The sequence below is a fragment of the Narcine bancroftii genome, unplaced genomic scaffold (genome assembly GCF_036971445.1).
Source record: "Narcine bancroftii isolate sNarBan1 unplaced genomic scaffold, sNarBan1.hap1 Scaffold_281, whole genome shotgun sequence".
NCBI lineage: Eukaryota > Metazoa > Chordata > Chondrichthyes > Torpediniformes > Narcinidae > Narcine > Narcine bancroftii.
In genome coordinates this window covers 14855-34736 of record NW_027212016.1, presented here as the reverse complement: position 1 = coordinate 34736, position 19882 = coordinate 14855, and the positions used below count along the sequence as shown (strand labels likewise).

The following is a 19882-nucleotide window of genomic DNA, read 5'->3' as shown; positions in this document are numbered from 1 at the left end:
CGCTACAGTTATCATCTTCAAATGAAAACTCAGAAAATATCCTGATCCAGTTTTAGATAAGCATTTGCCTTGCTCTAAAAAGATTCACAAGACAATCTTATCTCGGAGTAAGATATCTTCATAAATCACCTTCAAAGCTCAGAGAACTTGATTTAACTACCCTCAAATTTAAATTTGTACTACCTGGAATGGATTTACCTTTTTAGTTTTGAAGTTAACATACCTTGATTATACCCGACTCATGATGGCAAGTGAAGGCAGTTTGATTCAGTCATTGTCATTGTTTTATGAATAAATATTCCAACCCAAATTTTAGATTATTCTAACAAAGTGAAAATTCAATTTTAAAGTGCTTACTTAAACTCAGACATGGGGTCTGTTGTGCCTAACAAGTATACATAATAAAAACAACAAAGGCCAATATGTTGAAGGAGAGCATCACTTTCTGGAGAAACCTGAGAACAACAAAGTATTCAAGTCTTATCAGAAAATCATACAGTGTGGCATCTTAAACTGATTTCTTCCATTTCAATTTATATTCACCATTCTCATGGCTTTGTCATTACATATCACATTAGGTGATGGAAATAAACAGAAGTACGCTTAAGCACACGAGAGAGCAACTGATGAGATTTATAAATCAGCTGCCATGATGATGATGGTGTGCCTGAAAATAATACACTAGTCGTTGCTAGCTTTCCAAAAGCTGCATATCCTACAGGTTAAGTCGGAATCAAGTGGGTACATTGGTTCCAGTCAAATTGAAATGACGATCATTATAAATTGACCGTTGCAATGTAAATTACTTCTGTATGTATTTACAAAAGTGGCACTTAAATCTTAGATTTCATTTAACCTGTATAGAATCTACGAAACTGTACTTCCTCGGACCGCAAGAGGCCAAGTCAGCGGAAAAGACCATTGGGGGCTGGCTCCCTTCCTACCATGAAGGGAGCATCAACAACACTCGCTGCAGGCGACAGGCAATAAACGTTGGGAAGGACTCCCACACACACACCCCTCAGGTCAACTGTTCTCCCTTCAGCCATCAGGTAGGAGGTACGAGGGCACTTGACGTCCAGATTGAGCAACAGCTTTCTCCTCCTTCCCCCCACCCCCCATACAAAGCCACGAGGCTCCCGAATCCCCAGGACATTTGTGGACAGAGGACTTTGCATACGTGCTCAACTTCTATTCCAAACTTAAATTTAAGTTAGAATAGACGCTCCGTGGTCCTGGAGAAAAACGCTCTCTCGTCTGTGCCGTGCGAGAGATAAATTGAGGGTGGCTTGGAACTCCCAAGGATGAGAACGACAACACTAACAAGGAGACCTCTCAATCCCTCCCCGGACAACCAGCGACCGCAAAAATATACTGACTTAGGCCAGTGAGGAGCCCAGCCACGCTGGACAGCAGCATCACCCCCTCAGCGGAGCTGCACCAAACCCTCCACGCCAGCGAGCCCATGAAAAGTGACGGCTCATTCAAAGTCCATATTAAAAAGTGCCTGCACCAATTCAGCTCCAAACTGTGCCCAGATGATAACTGCACGGCTAAATACCATGAGGGGGCTGCATCGTCAGCAGGACACGGCCCCAAGTGATTAAAGAAAAAGAAACGGACCAGCCTCCTGTTTCATCAAAATCCCCCCCCCACCCCCCAAGCCAACTCGATGCTTGTATTTCGCCGCACATCCCTGAACGTTGTCAAGATGGAGGGCGGACACCCTGAGAGCAAACAACTTGTCAACTAACCTGAGTGCCACAGCAGCTCAGCGGCCTCCTGCCCGCCGCACAAGCGTCAGACAGCGAGCGACCGACCGCCCGCGAACAAGCGAGGCTCCTCAATGGGCGAAACCGCCCGCGCCGAGCCTTTCTTTTCACCCGAGCATGACCATCACGGTCTGTTGTTATTATTTTTCTCTCCGCGGAGATGGGATCCCAGCTCAGAACATGGCGGCAGGAGGAGGGGAGGGTAACGTCGGACTTTTGAGGGGGGGGGACCACGCCCCCGCGACGTCAGGAGGTGCCCGCTCGCTCGCTCGCTCATCCCCTCCGCGCTCCGTGACGTCAGGACGCTGGCCGTCCGTTTGCGCCGGAGGAGTCGCCCCTTGGAGACGGCCCCTGAACCGGAAGAGCTCGTCGGGCAGCGGCCGGAATCTGTACGTTTCTTTCGAGGCCAAGTTACTAAAAAAAATTCTGACCGAATTAATTCTTTTTGTGGTCAAAGACGCCATTTTTGCGTGCCTCGGATATCCAGTCGGGATTTTAGTTTCCACGAGAACAGATTTTGTTGAATTGATTTAGCCTCGGGAGGAAAACACATTCCTGTCGAGCCACTTTTTTTCCAGGGTAAGTTACTGTAATGGTTGACGAAGCACAGCCGGATGGAAATTAGGCCAGAGAACTTTTCGGGGGGGAGGCCCAACAGCATTTTGGTTCTGGATCCTCCAAAAGATTTCCGTCTGGCATTTAAACTGGAGGTGGGCGAGGAGATTAGTGAAGGAGAGCTGTCTAAATTTAATTGGGGGAGTGTGGTCGGGTGAAGATTGTCCGAGGGAAAGAATGAATTGCTGGACACATCTGCCTTGGAAGATGGGTAGCACGACAAATTGGGTTGAGTTGCTCCCAGCAGCCTTGGGTTCGGTGGAGCCTTGGTCATCCACATCGTTAAAACAGGTCAGGTCTGTCTGGGAGAGACAGGCGCCCCTCTTTAAGGGATCCAGGAGCGATGGAACATTTGCTTCTCTTCCCTATGTATTTGTGACTCTGGACTCGTTTCAAGTGGCCGTTAGATGATTTTGTTGTGTATGGATCCCCATGCAAGCGACTGCTTTTCCACAGGTGGTCCGACGAGGGTGAGGTAGAGCGTCTCCTTGACAGAAGCTGAACATTGATGAAATTTGCGCCTCTGAAAATTTAGGGCTTCACCATCGCAGGTTGTTTCTGGATTTTGATGTCATGGTATCTGGTCTGTTTGGTTTCATCAAGGGTGACACCCAAGATTTTGTATGATGTTTTGCCTGGTTTTCTCTTCCTGCTGACACGCGTGGTTTTGCATTTGGAAGGAGTGAACTGCATGTCCCGTTTTTCTGACCATTCCACCATGCTATCAAGATCTTTTTGGAGAGCATCTTCGTCATCAGCTGACTTAATTGGACGATATCCCAAACAGTTGACGGCAAATAGTCTAGTGGTGCTTGTGACTTTTCCAAGGAGGTCGTTGATGTAGAGTTAAAAAACAAATGTGGGCCTAACACTTTGATATCGAGTAAAAACAAATGTGGGCCTAACACTGTGATATCGAGTAAAAACAAATGTGGGCCTAACACTGTGATATCGAGTAAAAACAAATGTGGGCCTAACACTGTGATATCGAGTAAAAACAAATGTGGGCCTAACACTGTGATATTGAGTAAAAACAAATGTAGGCCTAACACTGTGCCCTGGGGTGTACCACTTAACACTGGACGCCATCTCAAAATGTTAAAGAATAGATGAAAAAAATTCAAGCTGAAGCGGCTGCAACAAGAGATCAACTAACTCAAAAAAATTGACATTTTAGAAAATTTCAGTAGAAGAAATAATATAAAAATTGTTGGGCTTAAAGATGGCGATTAAGGTCAAGGACATGAAAAGGTTTTTGCAACGTTGGATTCCACAATCTTGGGGGTAGCAGAATTTCAAGGAGACATTGAGATTGAAAGAGCTCTTAGAACACTACAACCGAAACGGGTCAAGTTACTTGTTTATAAAGTGAGATTAAAAAAAGTTATGGAATTGGCGGCAAAACAAACGAAAGAAAATCACCATTAATTTATAATGGAAATAAGATCTTCTTTTACCCTGATATTGTTTTGATTTGTTGAAAAGATTTCAATACTGTTAAAAATATGTTATGGAAGACGGATATGCTTTTGTTTTAAGGTATCTGGCAGCATTGAAAGATTTTGTTCCAGAAGGGAAAAATAGATATTTTACAGAACCCAATGAGGCAAAGGCATTTGCAGATTCCTTGCCTGAGAAAGAGAAACAAGTGGGGAGTGATGGTTGAAGTGAGAGATGATTCAGAAGGATTACAGTTGATGATATAGAGAAGGAAAGGGTTACCGTAAATATTCGTGTATAATGTGACCCCCCCCCCTTATTTTTGAGGGGAAAAAGGGGAAAGTTTTTTTTCGCATTATACACAAATATTTGCGGTAATGTTTTTTTAAAAGAAAAAGTTTTTTTTGAGAGAGAAAGAGAATTTTAGCGGAGGAAAATTCTTAACCTGAAAGATCTATAACCAAGTTAATATTTGTAATTGGCAGAAATTGTATAGACCTAATGCAACAAGAGACAGTACAATGTTTCGAGAGAGTAAGTTGGGAGTGTTGACCTAGATTCTACGGAGACATGAGTGCTGGTGTAGTTTTGACCACAACTCCTATAAATCAGGTTTTTATGGACGTATTAATAATAATGTACGCCTTAGGTGGCGGGGTTGGGGGGGTGGGGGAATGTTCTATCTTTTTTTGTTTATTTCTTTTTTTCTTTTTAATACACCTAAATATAATAAATGTCTTCTGAAATATAATATTAGTGCTTTAAATGTGAGAGGGATAGGAGTGGAAGGATGGATGTTTAAAAGATTTAGAAAAGTATCTGATGGCTGAAATATTGAATTTGAATTTTATTAGTATTAACATTAATGGGATACAAAATCAAATAAAGCAGAAATTATTAGTATAGATGAAAAAGACTAAAATAAATATTGCTTTTTTACAAGAAACACATTTGACAGAAAAAGAAAATTAAAAATTAAAAAGAGATTGGGTAGAAACTGTAATAGCATCATCATTTAATTCAAAATTACATCAATATTGATCAATAAAAATTTACCAGTGAAAATACTGGAGACAATTGCAGATGTAATAGGAAGATATGTTATGGTAAATTGTCAGATTTATTTGGAACAATGGACCTTAATGAATGTATACGCAACTAATGTAGATGATGGTAAATTTATATAAGATATTTTCATGCAATTATCAAATGCCAAGGGAAAAATTATATTAGGGGGAGATTTTAATTTTACTACTTTAGATAAATTGGATAGGTCAGGAGATAAAATGATTTAAAAAATAGTAGTAAAATAGCAATAGATTTAATGAAAGATATGGGTTTAATAGATATTTGGAGAAGAATTCACCCAAATGAAAGAGATCATTCCTTTTACTCTTTTCGACATAAAACATATTCACAAATAGATAGGTTTTTATTTTCTACCCAATTTCAATATAGAGTACAAAAGATTGAAAATGCGAGCTCTATTGGATCATTCACCTTTAATTTTGTCAATTTTGTTGGAAGAAGAACAAAAGATGAGTTATAGATAGAGGTTAAGCACAACATTCAAGAAAAAAAGAATTTTGTGATTTCATGAGACAACAGGTAAAACATTTTCTTGAAGCTAATAATGATTCAATAACAAGCAAGATTACAATATGAGATTCTGTGAAGGCATATTTAAGAGGTCAAATAATAAGTTATACTTCAATAGTAAAGAATATTTGAAAGAGGTGGATCAGTTAGAAAAAGAAATAACAAAATTGGAGAAGGAAATACAAGCGAGGAGAAAAGAATATTGTTAGAATAAAAAAATTAAGATTTAATACAATACAAACTTATAGAATGGAGAGGGATGTAATGAGATCGCTATTAAAAATATTATGACTTAGGTGAAAAGGCTCAAAAAGTATTAGCCTGGCAATTAAAGAGAGAACAAATTTCTTGAACAATCTACTGGTCAGGTTACTTATAAAGAGCAGGAGATAAATGATAATTTTAAGGAATTTTATACTAAACCTTATCATTCAGAATCTTTTCAAAGAAGAGTATTTGAGACAAGTCAAATTACCTGTGTTAAATGAAGATGAAAAGTTAAGATTGTCAAATACTTTTTCTAAAATTGAAGTTTATGAGAGCCTGATGTCATTGCAGAATAATAACGCACCAGGTGAAGAATTTTATAAAGAGTTTAAGGAGTTATTAATACCTGTATTAATGGGGGTATTAGACCAAATGAGAGAGGTATATGATTTACCAGAATATTTTAAAATAACATTAATAACAGTAATTCCGAAGAAAGGTAAAGATTATTTACAACCTTCTTCATATAGACCTATATCATTATTGAATACAGATTATAAAATTGTATCAAAATTATTAGTATTGAATTTAATTAGTATTAAATCATTGAATTTTTGCCAAAATGAATAAATATGGATCAAATTGGTCATATTAAAAATAGAAGAGTGGCAGATAGTATAGTTAAATTTTTAAGTTTGATAAATATAGCGCATAATAGAAAGATTCCAGCGGTAGCAGTTGCGCTAGATGCAGAGAAAGCATTTGATAGATTACAATGGGATTTTTTTGTTTAAAACACGTAATGCTTTTGGGATTCCAAATTCTTTTATAAATTGGATAAAAACATTGTATATCAGCCAAAAGCAAAATTGATTACGAATAGACAAATATCAAAAACTTTTTTTGTTAGAAAGGCCTTCTAGACAAGGCTGCCCATTGTCACCCATTTTATTTGATAAAGAAATTAAAGAATTTGAGATAGGTAATAAAAATCATAAAATTAGTTTGTTTGTAGATGGTGTTATTGTATATTTATCGAGACCAGAAATATCATTAAATAAGATGAATATGAGATTAAAAGAATATGGACTAGTATCGGGCTATAAAGTTAATGTTGATAAGAGTGAGGTAATGCCTATAGTGGATATGGATTATTCACAATGTAAAAGATTGACAAAATTTAAGTGGCAAAATGATGCAATTAAATATTTAGGAATTAAAAATTAATAGAAATATAAATAATTTGTTTGTTAAATTATTTACCACTATTGAAAAAGATAAAAGAAGATTTGAGAAGATGGAAAGATTTACTAATAACGTTAATAGAACAGGTGAACTGTATTAAGATGGATATTATTCTGAGAATATGGTATTTATTTCAATAGGGTTTGAATAAAATTATTCAAGAATTTATTTGGAGAGGTAAGATGTCAAGAGTTGGTCTTGAAAAATCATCGTGGAAATTAGATCAGGGTGGACTAAGATTAATGAATTAAAAAAATTATTATAAAGCAGCTCAATTGGGATTTTTGACCTCCTGTTATCAAGTAGGTGAAAAAAACAGCTTGAATTCAGATTGAAATGAATAAAATTGGAGAAACTATCCCAGAACAAATTTCGTATAAATGGAATAATGAACTGTCTAAAGGAAATAATCACAGATACACTTGTGGTTAAAAAATTTATCACTAATATGTATATAAAATTACAAGAAACTACAAGGAATAAATATTACAATGGGAGAAAGATCTAAAAATACAAATTCAAGAGGAAATATGGTCCAAATTGTGTCAAGAGAGTGTCACAAATACAATTAATGCTAGATATCAAATGGTTCAATATAATTTTCTTCATCAGTTATATTATACTCCACATAAATTAAATAGACTTAATTCTAATTATTCGGAAAAGTGTTTTTGATGTACCAAGGAAATAGGGACATTTTTTTTACATTCGGTATGGTCTTGTGAAAAAGTAGAAAGGTTTTGGAATGATTTGAGTGTATTATTAGGGCAAATTATGAAGATAAAGATACAAAAAGATTCAAGAATAATTTTACTTGGGAATATATGTGAAAAAGATATAAAACTAAAATTATATAAATATCAAGAAAAATTTTTAAGTATAGAATAGCGACTGCAAAGAAATGTATGGCAGTGACATGGAAAATGTGGTACTATTAGACAGATGACATATTGAAATGTATGGCAGTAACATGGAAAATGTGGTACTATTAGACAGATGGCATATTGAAGTGCAAAATTGTATGCCTTTAGAAAAAATTACATATAGTCTAAGAAATTGAGTTGAAAATTTTTATAAAATTTAGAAACCATATATGGATTTTATGAATAAAATTCCATCCACTTCACCCACCCCTCTCAATTAGAAGCTATAAAAATAATCAATGAATAGTATATATGCTAATATTATATATGTAGAAGTAGGTGTTCTTTTCTTTTTCTTTATTTTCTTTTGGGGAGGGTGGTTGGGGAGAAAAATTTAAAAAAACTTTATCATTGTGTATGACTTTTGCTATATTACTGAATTATTCCTTTTTGTATTGATACAAATAATAAGTTAATTTTTTTGTGGAAAATTTTATTTATTACTATTAACCTAACTTAACCCCCTTCTAATTCTAAGTGCATGTGTATGTAATGTGTATAAGTTCAGAAAAGTTATTTAATTCACAGTCCAATCTCACTTCTCACTCCTCCAAGTTCACCAGTATCAGACAATTATGATACAGTGCACAGAATTGAGCATTTATGAATTTTCACCATAAATGTAAAAGGTAATTGGGTACTGCTCAGGAAGGTTCTTGTGGGTTTCAGAGTGAGATTTGTTACTCGATCGACATACACAAACTGGTTTACTTCCATCGGTCACTTCAGTGTCTTGCCAAAGAAACTTGCCCCATCAGGGTTTTCCAATTGATAACTTCTTCTTCCAGGTCACCACAGAGTTCTTCTTGTTTCTCTTATTTCAGGAGAAACACTCTTGCCAACCATTTCTTCTTGTCTGGACTACAAGGGGTTTCAACAGGCAGAACTCAGAACTCACACCCATCTTCAAAATAGGGTTTAAACAAGCTACCAGCTTCCAAAAGCCACTGCAGAACTCTAACTGAATTCTCTCTCTCTCTCTCTCTCTTAGAGAAAAGCTGTTTTGACTTTGTTCTATCTCCACTTGCAAAACCACATGACCTTCTTGGAACAACAAACTGCAACCAGACAGATTGAGGCATAGGACCCAAACTTTTCTTTTGAGCTGGTTCATCTGTTGCTTTCAAAAACAATAATCCATTTACAGAGCATCAGTCCAATTAACATCTACTTGTGAAGTCTCTTGAGCTCAGGTTCTTCTATTTGCACCTCCTTGTGAAAATGTTCAGCAAAGCAGTTTTTATTGTCCTTTCAAAGGCCCTGGGCCCAAAGTGTCTGGTTTGAGCAAAGCTCTTACATTTTAAATGAGATCTGTTTTGTGAAGTGTTTGTGTTTGTTTGTGACCTACACTACTCCCACAATCTATCTCCTTCAAAAACATATTTATATTTATTAAAAAATATGATATAATCCATCGCAATTCCCTTTCCCATTCCCTTGCTGACATGTCTGTCCAAGGGTTCATGCAGTGCCAGACTGAGACCGCCTGCAAATTGGAGGAGCAACACCTCATCTTCCATCTGGACACCCTCCAACCAGATGGTGTTAACATCGACTCTTCTGGTTTTCGTTAAAACAGCACCCCCCCCCCCCCCCTTCACCTTGTCACCTTTTCTCCCACCTGTCTCTCTTGCTTCCATTTTCCCTCTGTCTCGTTTCACAGAACCAAAGTCAATTCTCACCTCTCCTCATCATGTCCAATTATCACCTTTTTTTGGTCTGGACTTCTTCCCCCTGCCAGTCTTTTTATTCTTATGCCTTCCTGTTCTTTGCTTATTCCTTGAAGAAGGGTTCAGGCCTGAAACATCTCTAATGTATCTTTACCTCCTATGGACGCTGTGAGACCAGCTGAGCTCCTCCAGCATTTCTGTGTTTTTACTACAATCACTGCATCTGCAGACATTCATGTTTCACTCTTTCACCCACTGCCATCAAGAAGGAGCATCAAAATCAGGACTGTCAGGCTGGGAAATGGCTTCTTTCCACTGGCTGTGAGATTAATGAATAGTCCTGCTACAGAGAATGTGCTGTATATGTATTTATTTTAAAATGTCTTTATGTATATATGAGATTATTGTACGCCGACAGGAGCCCAAAGTCCGCTGCCACTGCTGCTGGGTACCTGACGTCCCCGGTCAGTTTGGATCTGAAAACATTTCAGATAAAGGAGTATTTCTGATTTGTTTCGGATATCCTCATTTATCTGAATTTTTAAAAACATTTTGGATAACTGAGGATTTTGGAGAATCTGATTTTGGATAATTGGAGTTGTACTGTAGATTTTTTAGAAATGGTCAATGCTGAGCACTTCTGTGGCACAAATGTTACCTGCCACTTATTATTTCATCTCGTGTACCACTATAAGATGATAAAGACAACAAGTTATTGTCAAGCATGTTGTACAGTGTATGAATACACTGAAATTCTTACTGCAGCTGAACAAGTAATGGTAAAATAAAACTAAAATCGTAAACTTAATTGAATTTAAAAAGGCAATACAAGAAATCAATAATATCTGAAAAACATGTTTTAAACTGCTTGCATTTCCCTCTGAGCCTTTGAGATTTGTAACAGATTTCATAATATTCAGAATATTATGTATCCTATATTTGGTAATCTTTCAGCAACATGTGTCACATTTTGATCTTGCAAAGATAAAAAGTAAATAAGCATTGGCGAATTTGCTCAATATTAGGTATTTCATTGAAAACGCCTAAATGTTCTCGTTATAAGTTACAGTAAACTAAAAAATAATCTTGCACTCTTCAGTACTAATGGTGTGGATGAATCCAGAAAATATTTTCCTTCTGCATTTTATGCTGACCTATCTGGTTGGTTGATGTTGAGATGTTGCATTTTTATGTGTATTGGGACAAAAGCTAAAAATATAGCAAAGACAATTTGAAGCTTATATTCCTTTTTACATGTGGTCTTATGGCTTGGAAGCTGTAAATATACATAAAATAACTTTAAAATAAACACAGTAAATGCTTGAGATAGTCATCAGATATTATCTGTGATGAGAAAAATGTAAAGTTTCCAATCAACAACTCAGCAGCCCAGGAAAAGTATTGTCCTATTAAAACCTGTGTAGAGAATAAAGGGGATAGAGAACAAAATTGTCCAGTGACTTCATTTCATGTAGGTGATTATAACCAAATTTTCTGGAGTATTGTAAATAAAAGATGAATGTGGGCAGTTAGAAAGAGTAAAAGAAACAAAATGCTGAAATGCAGTGAAATTCAGAACACAGTCATTGCTGGAAATTGGAAATAAAGGAGCATGTTGGCATGTTCCTTTGTTTATACACAAAGTTTTGATTAATACTACTGGTATCTTTATTGAACAATTTTACAACAGATTTGTCAATTTTATGGGCATGCTTTAAAAAGTTAGCTGAGGATGAGCAATGTCATGGATCTGTTCCAATTTGCCTACTACAGCTACAAATCTATGGCAGAAGCCATCTCATTGGCTCTGCACAAAACCCTGGAACAGCAGGACAGCAAAGATGCATACTTCAGGATGATCTTTATTGACCACGGTTTGGTAGTCAATACCATCATCCCCCTCAAAACTAATCAGCAAACTCCAAGACCTGGGCCTCAATACCCCACTGTTAATGGACCTGGATTTCCTCACCTCCAGACTCCATTCAGTGCAGATCGGCAAGAACATCTATGCTCTTTTTGCTTTACACCTCTGTCTGTGGGGCTCAGTTGGACAGCAAATTTACAAATTTACTAATGATACGACAGTAGTGGGCTGCTTAACAAGGAGCAATGAGTCAGCAAATTTGGCTGAATGGTGTGGAAAAAAACTCAGTGTCACCAAAACCAAGGAGCTATATGTAGACCTTAGGAAGGAAAAACCAGAGGTGTATGATCCAGTGATCAGAGCTGGAGAGAGTGATCTCAGGTCCTGGGAGTCACTATCTTGGAGGACCTTTCCTGGACCCAACACACTAATGTCATCTCAGGGTTGTATGCGATGCCATTTATGTACTCTGACGATAAATTGGAATTTTGATCATTTATATTGGCATATTTCACTTTAAGAATATGTAGGTTTTAGTGGGTTATTTTTGCTTAAATTGTCATTCACAATTAAAAGAATAAATTTAATGTTAGAAATATTTCATATTGATAGTTTCTGTTGTTTTATATATATTGACATTAGGAAAAATACATCATGGACCCAACTTTGCCTCTCGACCAAATTCACGTGTACGAACCAGATAAAAAGACTGGAAAAACACAAAAGTTACCAGCGTTGGTGAGTTGATCAAGATTTGTTAAACATGACCTACCATCCACAAAGCCATGGTGACTGTCGTTAATCAACCCATGGCTGTCCAAATACCTATATATCCTATCTCTCAAAACTTCTTTCAATAATTTATGAACTGCTGATGTCAGGTTCACCAGCCAATAATTATTTTGTTTATTTTTGGAACCTTTTTTAAACAGTGGGACAAAATGAGCTACCCTCCAGTCCTCTTGGCACCTCACCTGTGGCTAAGAATGTTTTAAATATATCTGCCAAGGCCCCTTCAATTTCTACACTAGTCTCCCTCAGTGTCTGAGGGAATATCATATCTGGCCCAGGGGATTTATCTACCTTTGTTTGCTGTAAGGCATCAAGCACTTCCTGCTTCTTAATCTCCAAATGCTCCATGACACTTCTGTTTGTTTCCCTTCCTTCCTTGTGCACTAGGCCAGTTTCCTGAGTAAGTACTAACCTGCAACTCGTACGACTTTGAAAGGTGGGAGGAAACTGGATCACCCAGAGGAAACCCATGTAGAAGAACATACCAACTCCTTACAGACAGTGCCAGATTCAAACCTGATGCTGATGCTGTCATAGCTTTGCACTGTGCCCCGCCATTAACTGTGCCCCGCCATTAACTGTGCCCCGCCATTAACTGTGCCCCGCCATTAACTGTGCCCCGCCATTAACTGTGCCCCGCCATTAACTGTGCCCCGCCATTAACTGTGCCCCGCCATTAACTGTGCCCCGCCATTAACTGTGCCCCGCCATTAACTGTGCCCCGCCATTAACTGTGCCCCGCCATTAACTGTGCCCCGCCATTAACTGTGCCCCGCCATTAACTGTGCCCCGCCATTAACTGTGCCCCGCCATTAACTGTGCCCCGCCATTAACTGTGCCCCGCCATTAACTGTGCCCCGCCATTAACTGTGCCCCGCCATTAACTGTGCCCCGCCATTAACTGTGCCCCGCCATTAACTGTGCCCCGCCATTAACTGTGCCCCGCCATTAACTGTGCCCCGCCATTAACTGTGCCCCGCCATTAACTGTGCCCCGCCATTAACTGTGCCCCGCCATTAACTGTGCCCCGCCATTAACTGTGCCCCGCCATTAACTGTGCCCCGCCATTAACTGTGCCCCGCCATTAACTGTGCCCCGCCATTAACTGTGCCCCGCCATTAACTGTGCCCCGCCATTAACTGTGCCGCGCCATTAACTGTGCCGCGCCATTAACTGTGCCGCGCCATTAACTGTGCCGCGCCATTAACTGTGCCGCGCCATTAACTGTGCCGCGCCATTAACTGTGCCGCGCCATTAACTGTGCCGCGCCATTAACTGTGCCGCGCCATTAACTGTGCCGCGCCATTAACTGTGCCGCGCCATTAACTGTGCCGCGCCATTAACTGTGCCGCGCCATTAACTGTGCCGCGCCATTAACTGTGCCGCGCCATTAACTGTGCCGCGCCATTAACTGTGCCGCGCCATTAACTGTGCCGCGCCATTCTTTATCAAAGAATGATTGATTAAATTGTTGAGAGTGGCACTGTGTATTTTAAAGTTAGGTATTCATGATTTTCATTTTGTGTTCATTTGATACAAAAGCTTTCTAATTTTATTTTTGAAAAAGCATCCAAGCAGAAAAGAAGATAATGACTTTGTGTTGTATAAGCCTCCGCCTCAAGATGACATACCAGCTCTGATGGAAGAATTTCTGGAACGTGCAAATTTCATTGCTCGGGATCTGGATTGGTTGCTATCTCTACCTCATGATAAATTTTGGTGCCAGGTATTAAAATCCACCTTTTATCTATAAAAATTTGTGCAATTCACAGAGAAATGTTTTCCTTTATTAATGTCGTGGTAGATGTTGGTGTTTTTGTTTTTGTAATCAGTACATGATCTGTACACTACATCACTGGATCCCAACCACAGCGTGATTCCATGTAGGCCATGGAGACATCCCAACACTGAGGATCTGAAGTAATGTCTCGTTCCTCCTGGGTGACCTTGGGTGGGGTAGCGAGCAATCTGCCACTGAGGTCAGTGAGGTTATCTGGCCGTCTCTCAATATAAGTGGCTTGGCACTCAGGTACAGTTCCTATCAGACCTCTGTATAAGACAGATTCAGGCTGATATACAAGTATGTGTTTTCTTTTTTACTGCTTGTTCTTCACTTTAGTCAAGACTCAAGAGGCTCCTGTTTAAAGGTAAGATACATGATAATATCTCCTGTAAAACTGGATATAAATTATTTTTGCAAACATTGTCAAAGAAGATTTACCCTAGACGGGATTCTGTGACTGTAGGATATGTTACAAGTTTACTTTGTTATTGCGAACAAATGAATAACCTTTACCGTTCAAGGAGACATCCAGACACTATAGATATAAATTAAACATAAACTATCAGACCATGTATGGTAATTATTCAGAAGATGAATCTTTCATAAATTGCAATAAAATTTGTGCTTTCTTATGTTATTTAATGGGCTTATTACAATTTGGATTTTAATTTCCTCTGGAAATTGCTCATTTTTTTAGACTTTTGGTAATTGACTTGTTTTTGAGATAAATAATAATAATAAAAGCCTGATAACTTTACCTTTTATGTCAATAAACATTGATACTATATATTTATAGTTAAAACACAGAGAAACCAAAAAAAATTAAAACAGACGCACCAAGAAATAGCGCAATTACAGTTTGACTACACTGTGTTTGAAACACAAAACTTATTACACGTAACAGCATATAAAGGCATGTAATTCTTGATTTTAGTTGTTTTTTAAAAATATTTTAATGTAGTATTAGTGTTTATTGAGATAATAAGTATGATTATCAGGCTTTTAAAAATTTTTTTTAAATCTCAAAAACTAAACTCTTTCCAAAAGTCTAAAAAGGGTGTCATCTCAAATTTATTTATTTTTTTCATCTGCAGTCCCTTTTAAAATGACAAAACGAGGTATGATGAACAATTCATGAGGTTTGGATTCACATCTTTCTATGATTGTGGAGAATTAAAAGGTCAAAGCGTCCCGTGCTATAAGTGATATGCCAGAGACATGGACCAGACGTATCATACTATAGGCTTTTATTAACAGAAGCCTCCTCTACTGGTCAGTGGGATATGTTACACCATCTGTTATACCAGTAGGGTGGAGCCAATATACAGTCATAACCAATAGCAAGTAGTCAGCATAATACATTACATCACTACATTCACACCCTAAAATTAACCAATTTTAAGTAATAGCAAAAAAATCTAAGGGATAAAACACTACAGAAGAAAAGAGAAAGTCAGTAGTCAAAAAAAACTGAGAAATGCTGTAACTAAAATTGATCATAATTAAGCCGTTGGGGTGGCCTTGAAACTCTCTGAGACTGACGCAGAATAACTGGGGAGGGCTCCTGTAAGCTTACAGGAGAAGCCTCCTTTTCAGGAGATAAGGATTGATTAGTAGCAGATGTTATTTGGGGTAAGTCTCTGGGTGTTACAGAATGGATTTCAGGGACAGATACATGCTGTTCAGATACATGCTGTTGTGAAGACAAAGGAAAATAAATGAGAGCGGGAAAATGGTTAGAAGCTGGAGGCAGAACCCCTGGCAAAGCAAGATCCTTAAGGGAAACAGTGTCCTGTCTCACATCAGGAAAGCAATTTGAGCTTATTGTGGGTTAGCATGAATCAGACGTACACGCTTGACAAGAGGGTCCACCTTACTCTGTCTACCATGCTTTCTCAGTAAAACTTCTCCAGGTATAGAAAGCCAGGGTCGATCCAGTCTTCGACTTTCTGGGAAAAGAAAACAAACGCTGATGAGGTGTTTCATTAGTTGATGTGCAAAGTAAAGTACGGATAGAGTTCAAAGCTTCAGGTAACACTTCTTGCCAGTGACTGGCGGGGAGACTTTTAGATTTGAGTGCCATAGTTACAGCTTTCCAGATTGTACCATTGCTGAGTTCAACTTGCTCATTTCCCCGAGGGTTATAACTGCCAATATTAGGCTATGTAGTAAATAAGGGAGAAATTAGTCCGGACCCTGAGAGAATGCGACCACTCATGGAGCTTCCCCCTCCAACAACGCCAAAGACCCTCAAGCGTTGCTTTGGATTTTTCTCCTATTGCGCTCAGTGGGTACTACATTATGCTGACAAAGCATGACCATTTTTTAAAACTACCAATTTTCTTTTGAGTGATGAGGCTCTCCGAGCTTTTAAAAACATTAAGCAGGATGTAGCTAAGGCCTCCAAGTCTGCAATTGACGAGGATTTACCTTTTCAAGTGGAATCGGATGCATCTGATTTTGCTCTAGCTGCCACATTGAATCAAGCTGGCAGACCTGTAGCTTTCTTTTCTCACACAAGGCGTGGACCAGAATTGAAACACCCATCTGTTGAAAAGGAAGCACGAGCGATTATAGAAGCTATCCACTATTGGAAGCATTTTTAGCTGGCAGGAAGTTCACCTTGCTAACTGATCAGAAATTTGTTGCCTTCATGTTCAACACTAAATTGAAAAGCAGGATTAAAAATGATAAGATTATGCGATGGCGCATCGAGCTTTCCACTTATGACTATGACATACCCTATCGTCCAGGAAAATTCAATGATCCCTCGGATGCTCTCTTTTGCGCTTCTTGTGCAAGTTTGCAGTTAGACAGATTAAAGATTCTCCATGAAGAACTGTCCCACCCGGGGGTCACCAGACTTTATCACTATGTGAAAAATCTCAATCTGCCCTATACTGTGGAGGATGTGAGGACCCTAACTGCACAATGTCCTATCTATGCTGAATGCAAACCTCGTTTTTATAAACCATCACCTACCTCATTGATCAAGGCTTCTAGACCCTTTGAACGTCTCAGCGTAGATTTTAAAGGGCCACTGCCTTCAAATAATAGAAACATTTATTTTCTTAGTGTTATTGATGAATTCTCTCGTTTCCCTTTTGCTGTTCCTTGTATTGATGTTTCTGCTGCTTTGGTAATTAAATGTCTTGATTCCATTTTGAGCATTTTTGGTTACCTGAATTTCATTCATAGTGACAGAGGTTCAGCCTTTATGAGTGCAGAGCTTCGGCAATTTCTTCTTGACAGAAGGATTGCCACAAGTCATACTAACAGTTATAACCCTCGGGAAATGGGCAAGTTGAATGCGGCAATGGTACAGTCTGGAAAGCTGTAACTATGGCACTCAAATCTAAAAGTCTCCCTGCCAGTCGCTGGCAAGAAGCGTTACCTGAAGCTTTGAACTCTATCCGTACTTTACTTTGCACACCAACTAATGAAACACCTTATCAGCGTTTTACACGACATTATTCTTCCGCATGTAAGCTTCAAAGCACTGGATCCACTGGTGGCATCCTGATCTATTTCGAGTCTTCCAGGTTTGAGGGAAGTATCCATAATTTTCTTCTGTTAATAAAATTCTATAGATGCGTTCGCACTCACCCTTAAAGGGTTATCCAGGGACTGTGCCTGCGCCACTGTCACGGCTGAAGCCCACCGTGAGTCCCTGATGTTAGACGCGTTCGTAACCGGTCTGGACTCCGGATACGTTTGGCTTCTTCTGTTAATAAAAGCCTATAGTATGATATAAGTCTGGTCCATGTCTCTGGGATATCAATTTTATTAACCAAAGAAGCCGCCAGTGGGATACATTACTCCATCTGTTATACCAGTAGGGTGGAGCCAATCTACAGTCATAACCAATAGCAAGTAGTCAACATAACACATTACGTCATTACAATAAGGTTCTCAGAAATCATTCTCTGTGGCCATCCAAGCTGCAGCTGCACCTGACGAATATTCATCCACAACACCAACATAAGGATGTGGACTTTTTCAAGCGAATGGAATGGAACCTGAAGCATCAGTGCTTGGATGAAGCATCTCTTCAGCAAGAAAAACATCTCAAAGAAGCTTCTTGTGCTGTTAGCCTTCTCATTGCACCGTGTGGATGGCTCAGATTGTGCTTGGAGAGGAAAGTGAAATGAAGCTGGAAAAAAAACTTTGTCAAATTTTGCAGTGCAAAAGAGGTTTGCTGATTTATCTAATGACAGAAAAGAACAGTTGATTGCAGAAATCAAGGATCACACATTTGGATTGTTCTCAATTCAGCTGGATGAGTCTACAGATATTTTGTCTTGTTCCCTGCTTCTTGCCTTTGTTCGGTATGTGAAGAGGGAATCCATCAAGGAAGAAATACAATTTTGCTGTCCACTTGAGACAAATACCAGAGCTGTGGACACGATTAAAAAGGTATTAGAGTTTTTTTGACTGTGAGGATCTGAAATGGAACAGTCTGTGTGGAGTGGACACCAATAGACCTGCCATGTTAGGAGTGAGAAGTCGCTTCCAAGGATCTCCAAAAGTCATTGCTGTTCACTGTATGTTTCATTGGCAAACACTTGCTTCAAACACCCTTCCATCTCCTCTTCAAGATGTTTGTGGTCAAGTCATCAAAATTGTGAACTATGTGAAAAATGGGGCTTTGAACTCAGAGCTTAAGTGCATTGGCTATCAACAGGAACTGTTGTGGTGTGAGTGTTTGAACTACAAGAAGAGTTGCAGTTGTTCTTGAAGATGCAATAAAAGTACAATCTGAAAACCTACTTTGATGAAAAGCTGTGGATATTTTACCTTGTCTACCTTGAGGATATTTTTGATCAAATTGAATCTTGGGCTGTAAAGCAGGGACGCAACGATCATGCATTTATACAAAAGCTTGAAAACTGGAAACACAAGGTTGAGAGAGGGAACCTTGCCATGTTTGAATCTCTTTCAGCAGTACCTGTTAATGGAATTGATGTTGATGTTGTAAAGGAAGATGTCTCGCATCTCAGCTGCTTCCAAGAAGAATTCCTGTTCTACTTCCCAGAAATCAGCTGAGAAGGACTGGCACTGGTGAGGAACCCAATTCTTGTTAAAGTCAACAAAGTCCCTGAAGATCTGCAAGATGAACTCATTGACCTTAAAAACAATTCCGGATGCAGAAATGTGTTTGAAACTTCGACCATCTCTGAGTTTTGGCCAAAAATGACGGCTAGTTACCCCAACATTGTGAAGGAGTGTCTTCAGAAGATTCTTCCCTCCCCAACCACTTAGCTTTGTGTATCAGGCTTTTCGGCGATACTGCAGTTGAAGACAAAGGCACAAAACTGCTTTGAAGTGGAGGCAGGTGTCCATTATTTACAACAGAAACCAAGGATGTGGAAGCTGGTGAAGAAACATCAGGAACTGGGGTCTCATTAAAGTGGCTTGAACTTTGATTTTGATTGGGTGTTGTTATGTTCAGTGTATATTTGCACTGTTTTTTTGTCCTTTAAAAATGTTAAATAAAATACTTTAAATTAGATAAAGATGTGTTTCTTACAGAGCTGTCTTTTACTTGCTCAATCATTGCCACTTCTGGACCATGGCATATTAGGCCAGAAGCCAGTTGGGCCTTGGAATGAAAAATGTTGAGAGCCACTGCTCTAAATGTTACATACATAAATATTTTGTACAAGTCTGCAAACTTGATGTAGACCTTTTGAGAAGTACAGTTTGAGAGAAATTTGATGTATTGGAGAATTGACTATACATGAGGAGTGATGGATTAATTTATGCAATTTAAAATAAAAATGGTCTCTAAGCTTGTCATATAGTTACATATTCCTGTCACATCATGGGGAGTGCTTTAACAGAACCAAAGGAAAACCAGCTGAACCAATGTGAAGAGCTATTTTTTATATTAAATTTTGTGTGAGTGAAACAAACTGATAGGAAGTGTAAACCTTTTAATATATTAAATGTTACATTAATGCCACATC

At 38.6% G+C, this 19882-nt stretch overlaps 2 protein-coding genes across 13 annotated transcripts in view; one reads left to right on the top strand and one right to left on the bottom strand.

Annotated features, from left to right (window-relative positions):
- The window catches only part of mtmr3 (myotubularin related protein 3), a 112276-nt gene extending 110249 nt beyond the window's left edge, over window positions 1-2027 (bottom strand). For 6 of the 11 annotated variants that reach the window (XM_069912955.1, XM_069912958.1, XM_069912962.1 and 3 more), the window contains exon 1: window positions 1755-2026. The gene's annotated coding sequence lies outside the window, so the exon portion shown is untranslated. Of the gene's footprint in view, window positions 1-1754 lie in introns of all 11 variants that reach the window. The other 5 variants (XM_069912960.1, XM_069912961.1, XM_069912970.1 and 2 more) reach the window with 2 other exon arrangements.
- Window positions 2028-2076: 49 nt separating this feature from the next.
- ascc2 (activating signal cointegrator 1 complex subunit 2) overlaps window positions 2077-19882 on the top strand; it is a 31048-nt gene continuing 13242 nt past the window's right edge. The window contains exons 1-3 of one of the 2 annotated variants that reach the window (XM_069912972.1): window positions 2077-2161; window positions 11981-12076; window positions 13698-13856. In XM_069912972.1, the coding sequence (XP_069769073.1) occupies window positions 11993-12076; window positions 13698-13856 (243 nt within the window). In that variant the 5' untranslated portion in view covers window positions 2077-2161; window positions 11981-11992. Of the gene's footprint in view, window positions 2352-11980; window positions 12077-13697; window positions 13857-19882 lie in introns of both variants that reach the window. The other variant, XM_069912971.1, reaches the window with a different exon arrangement.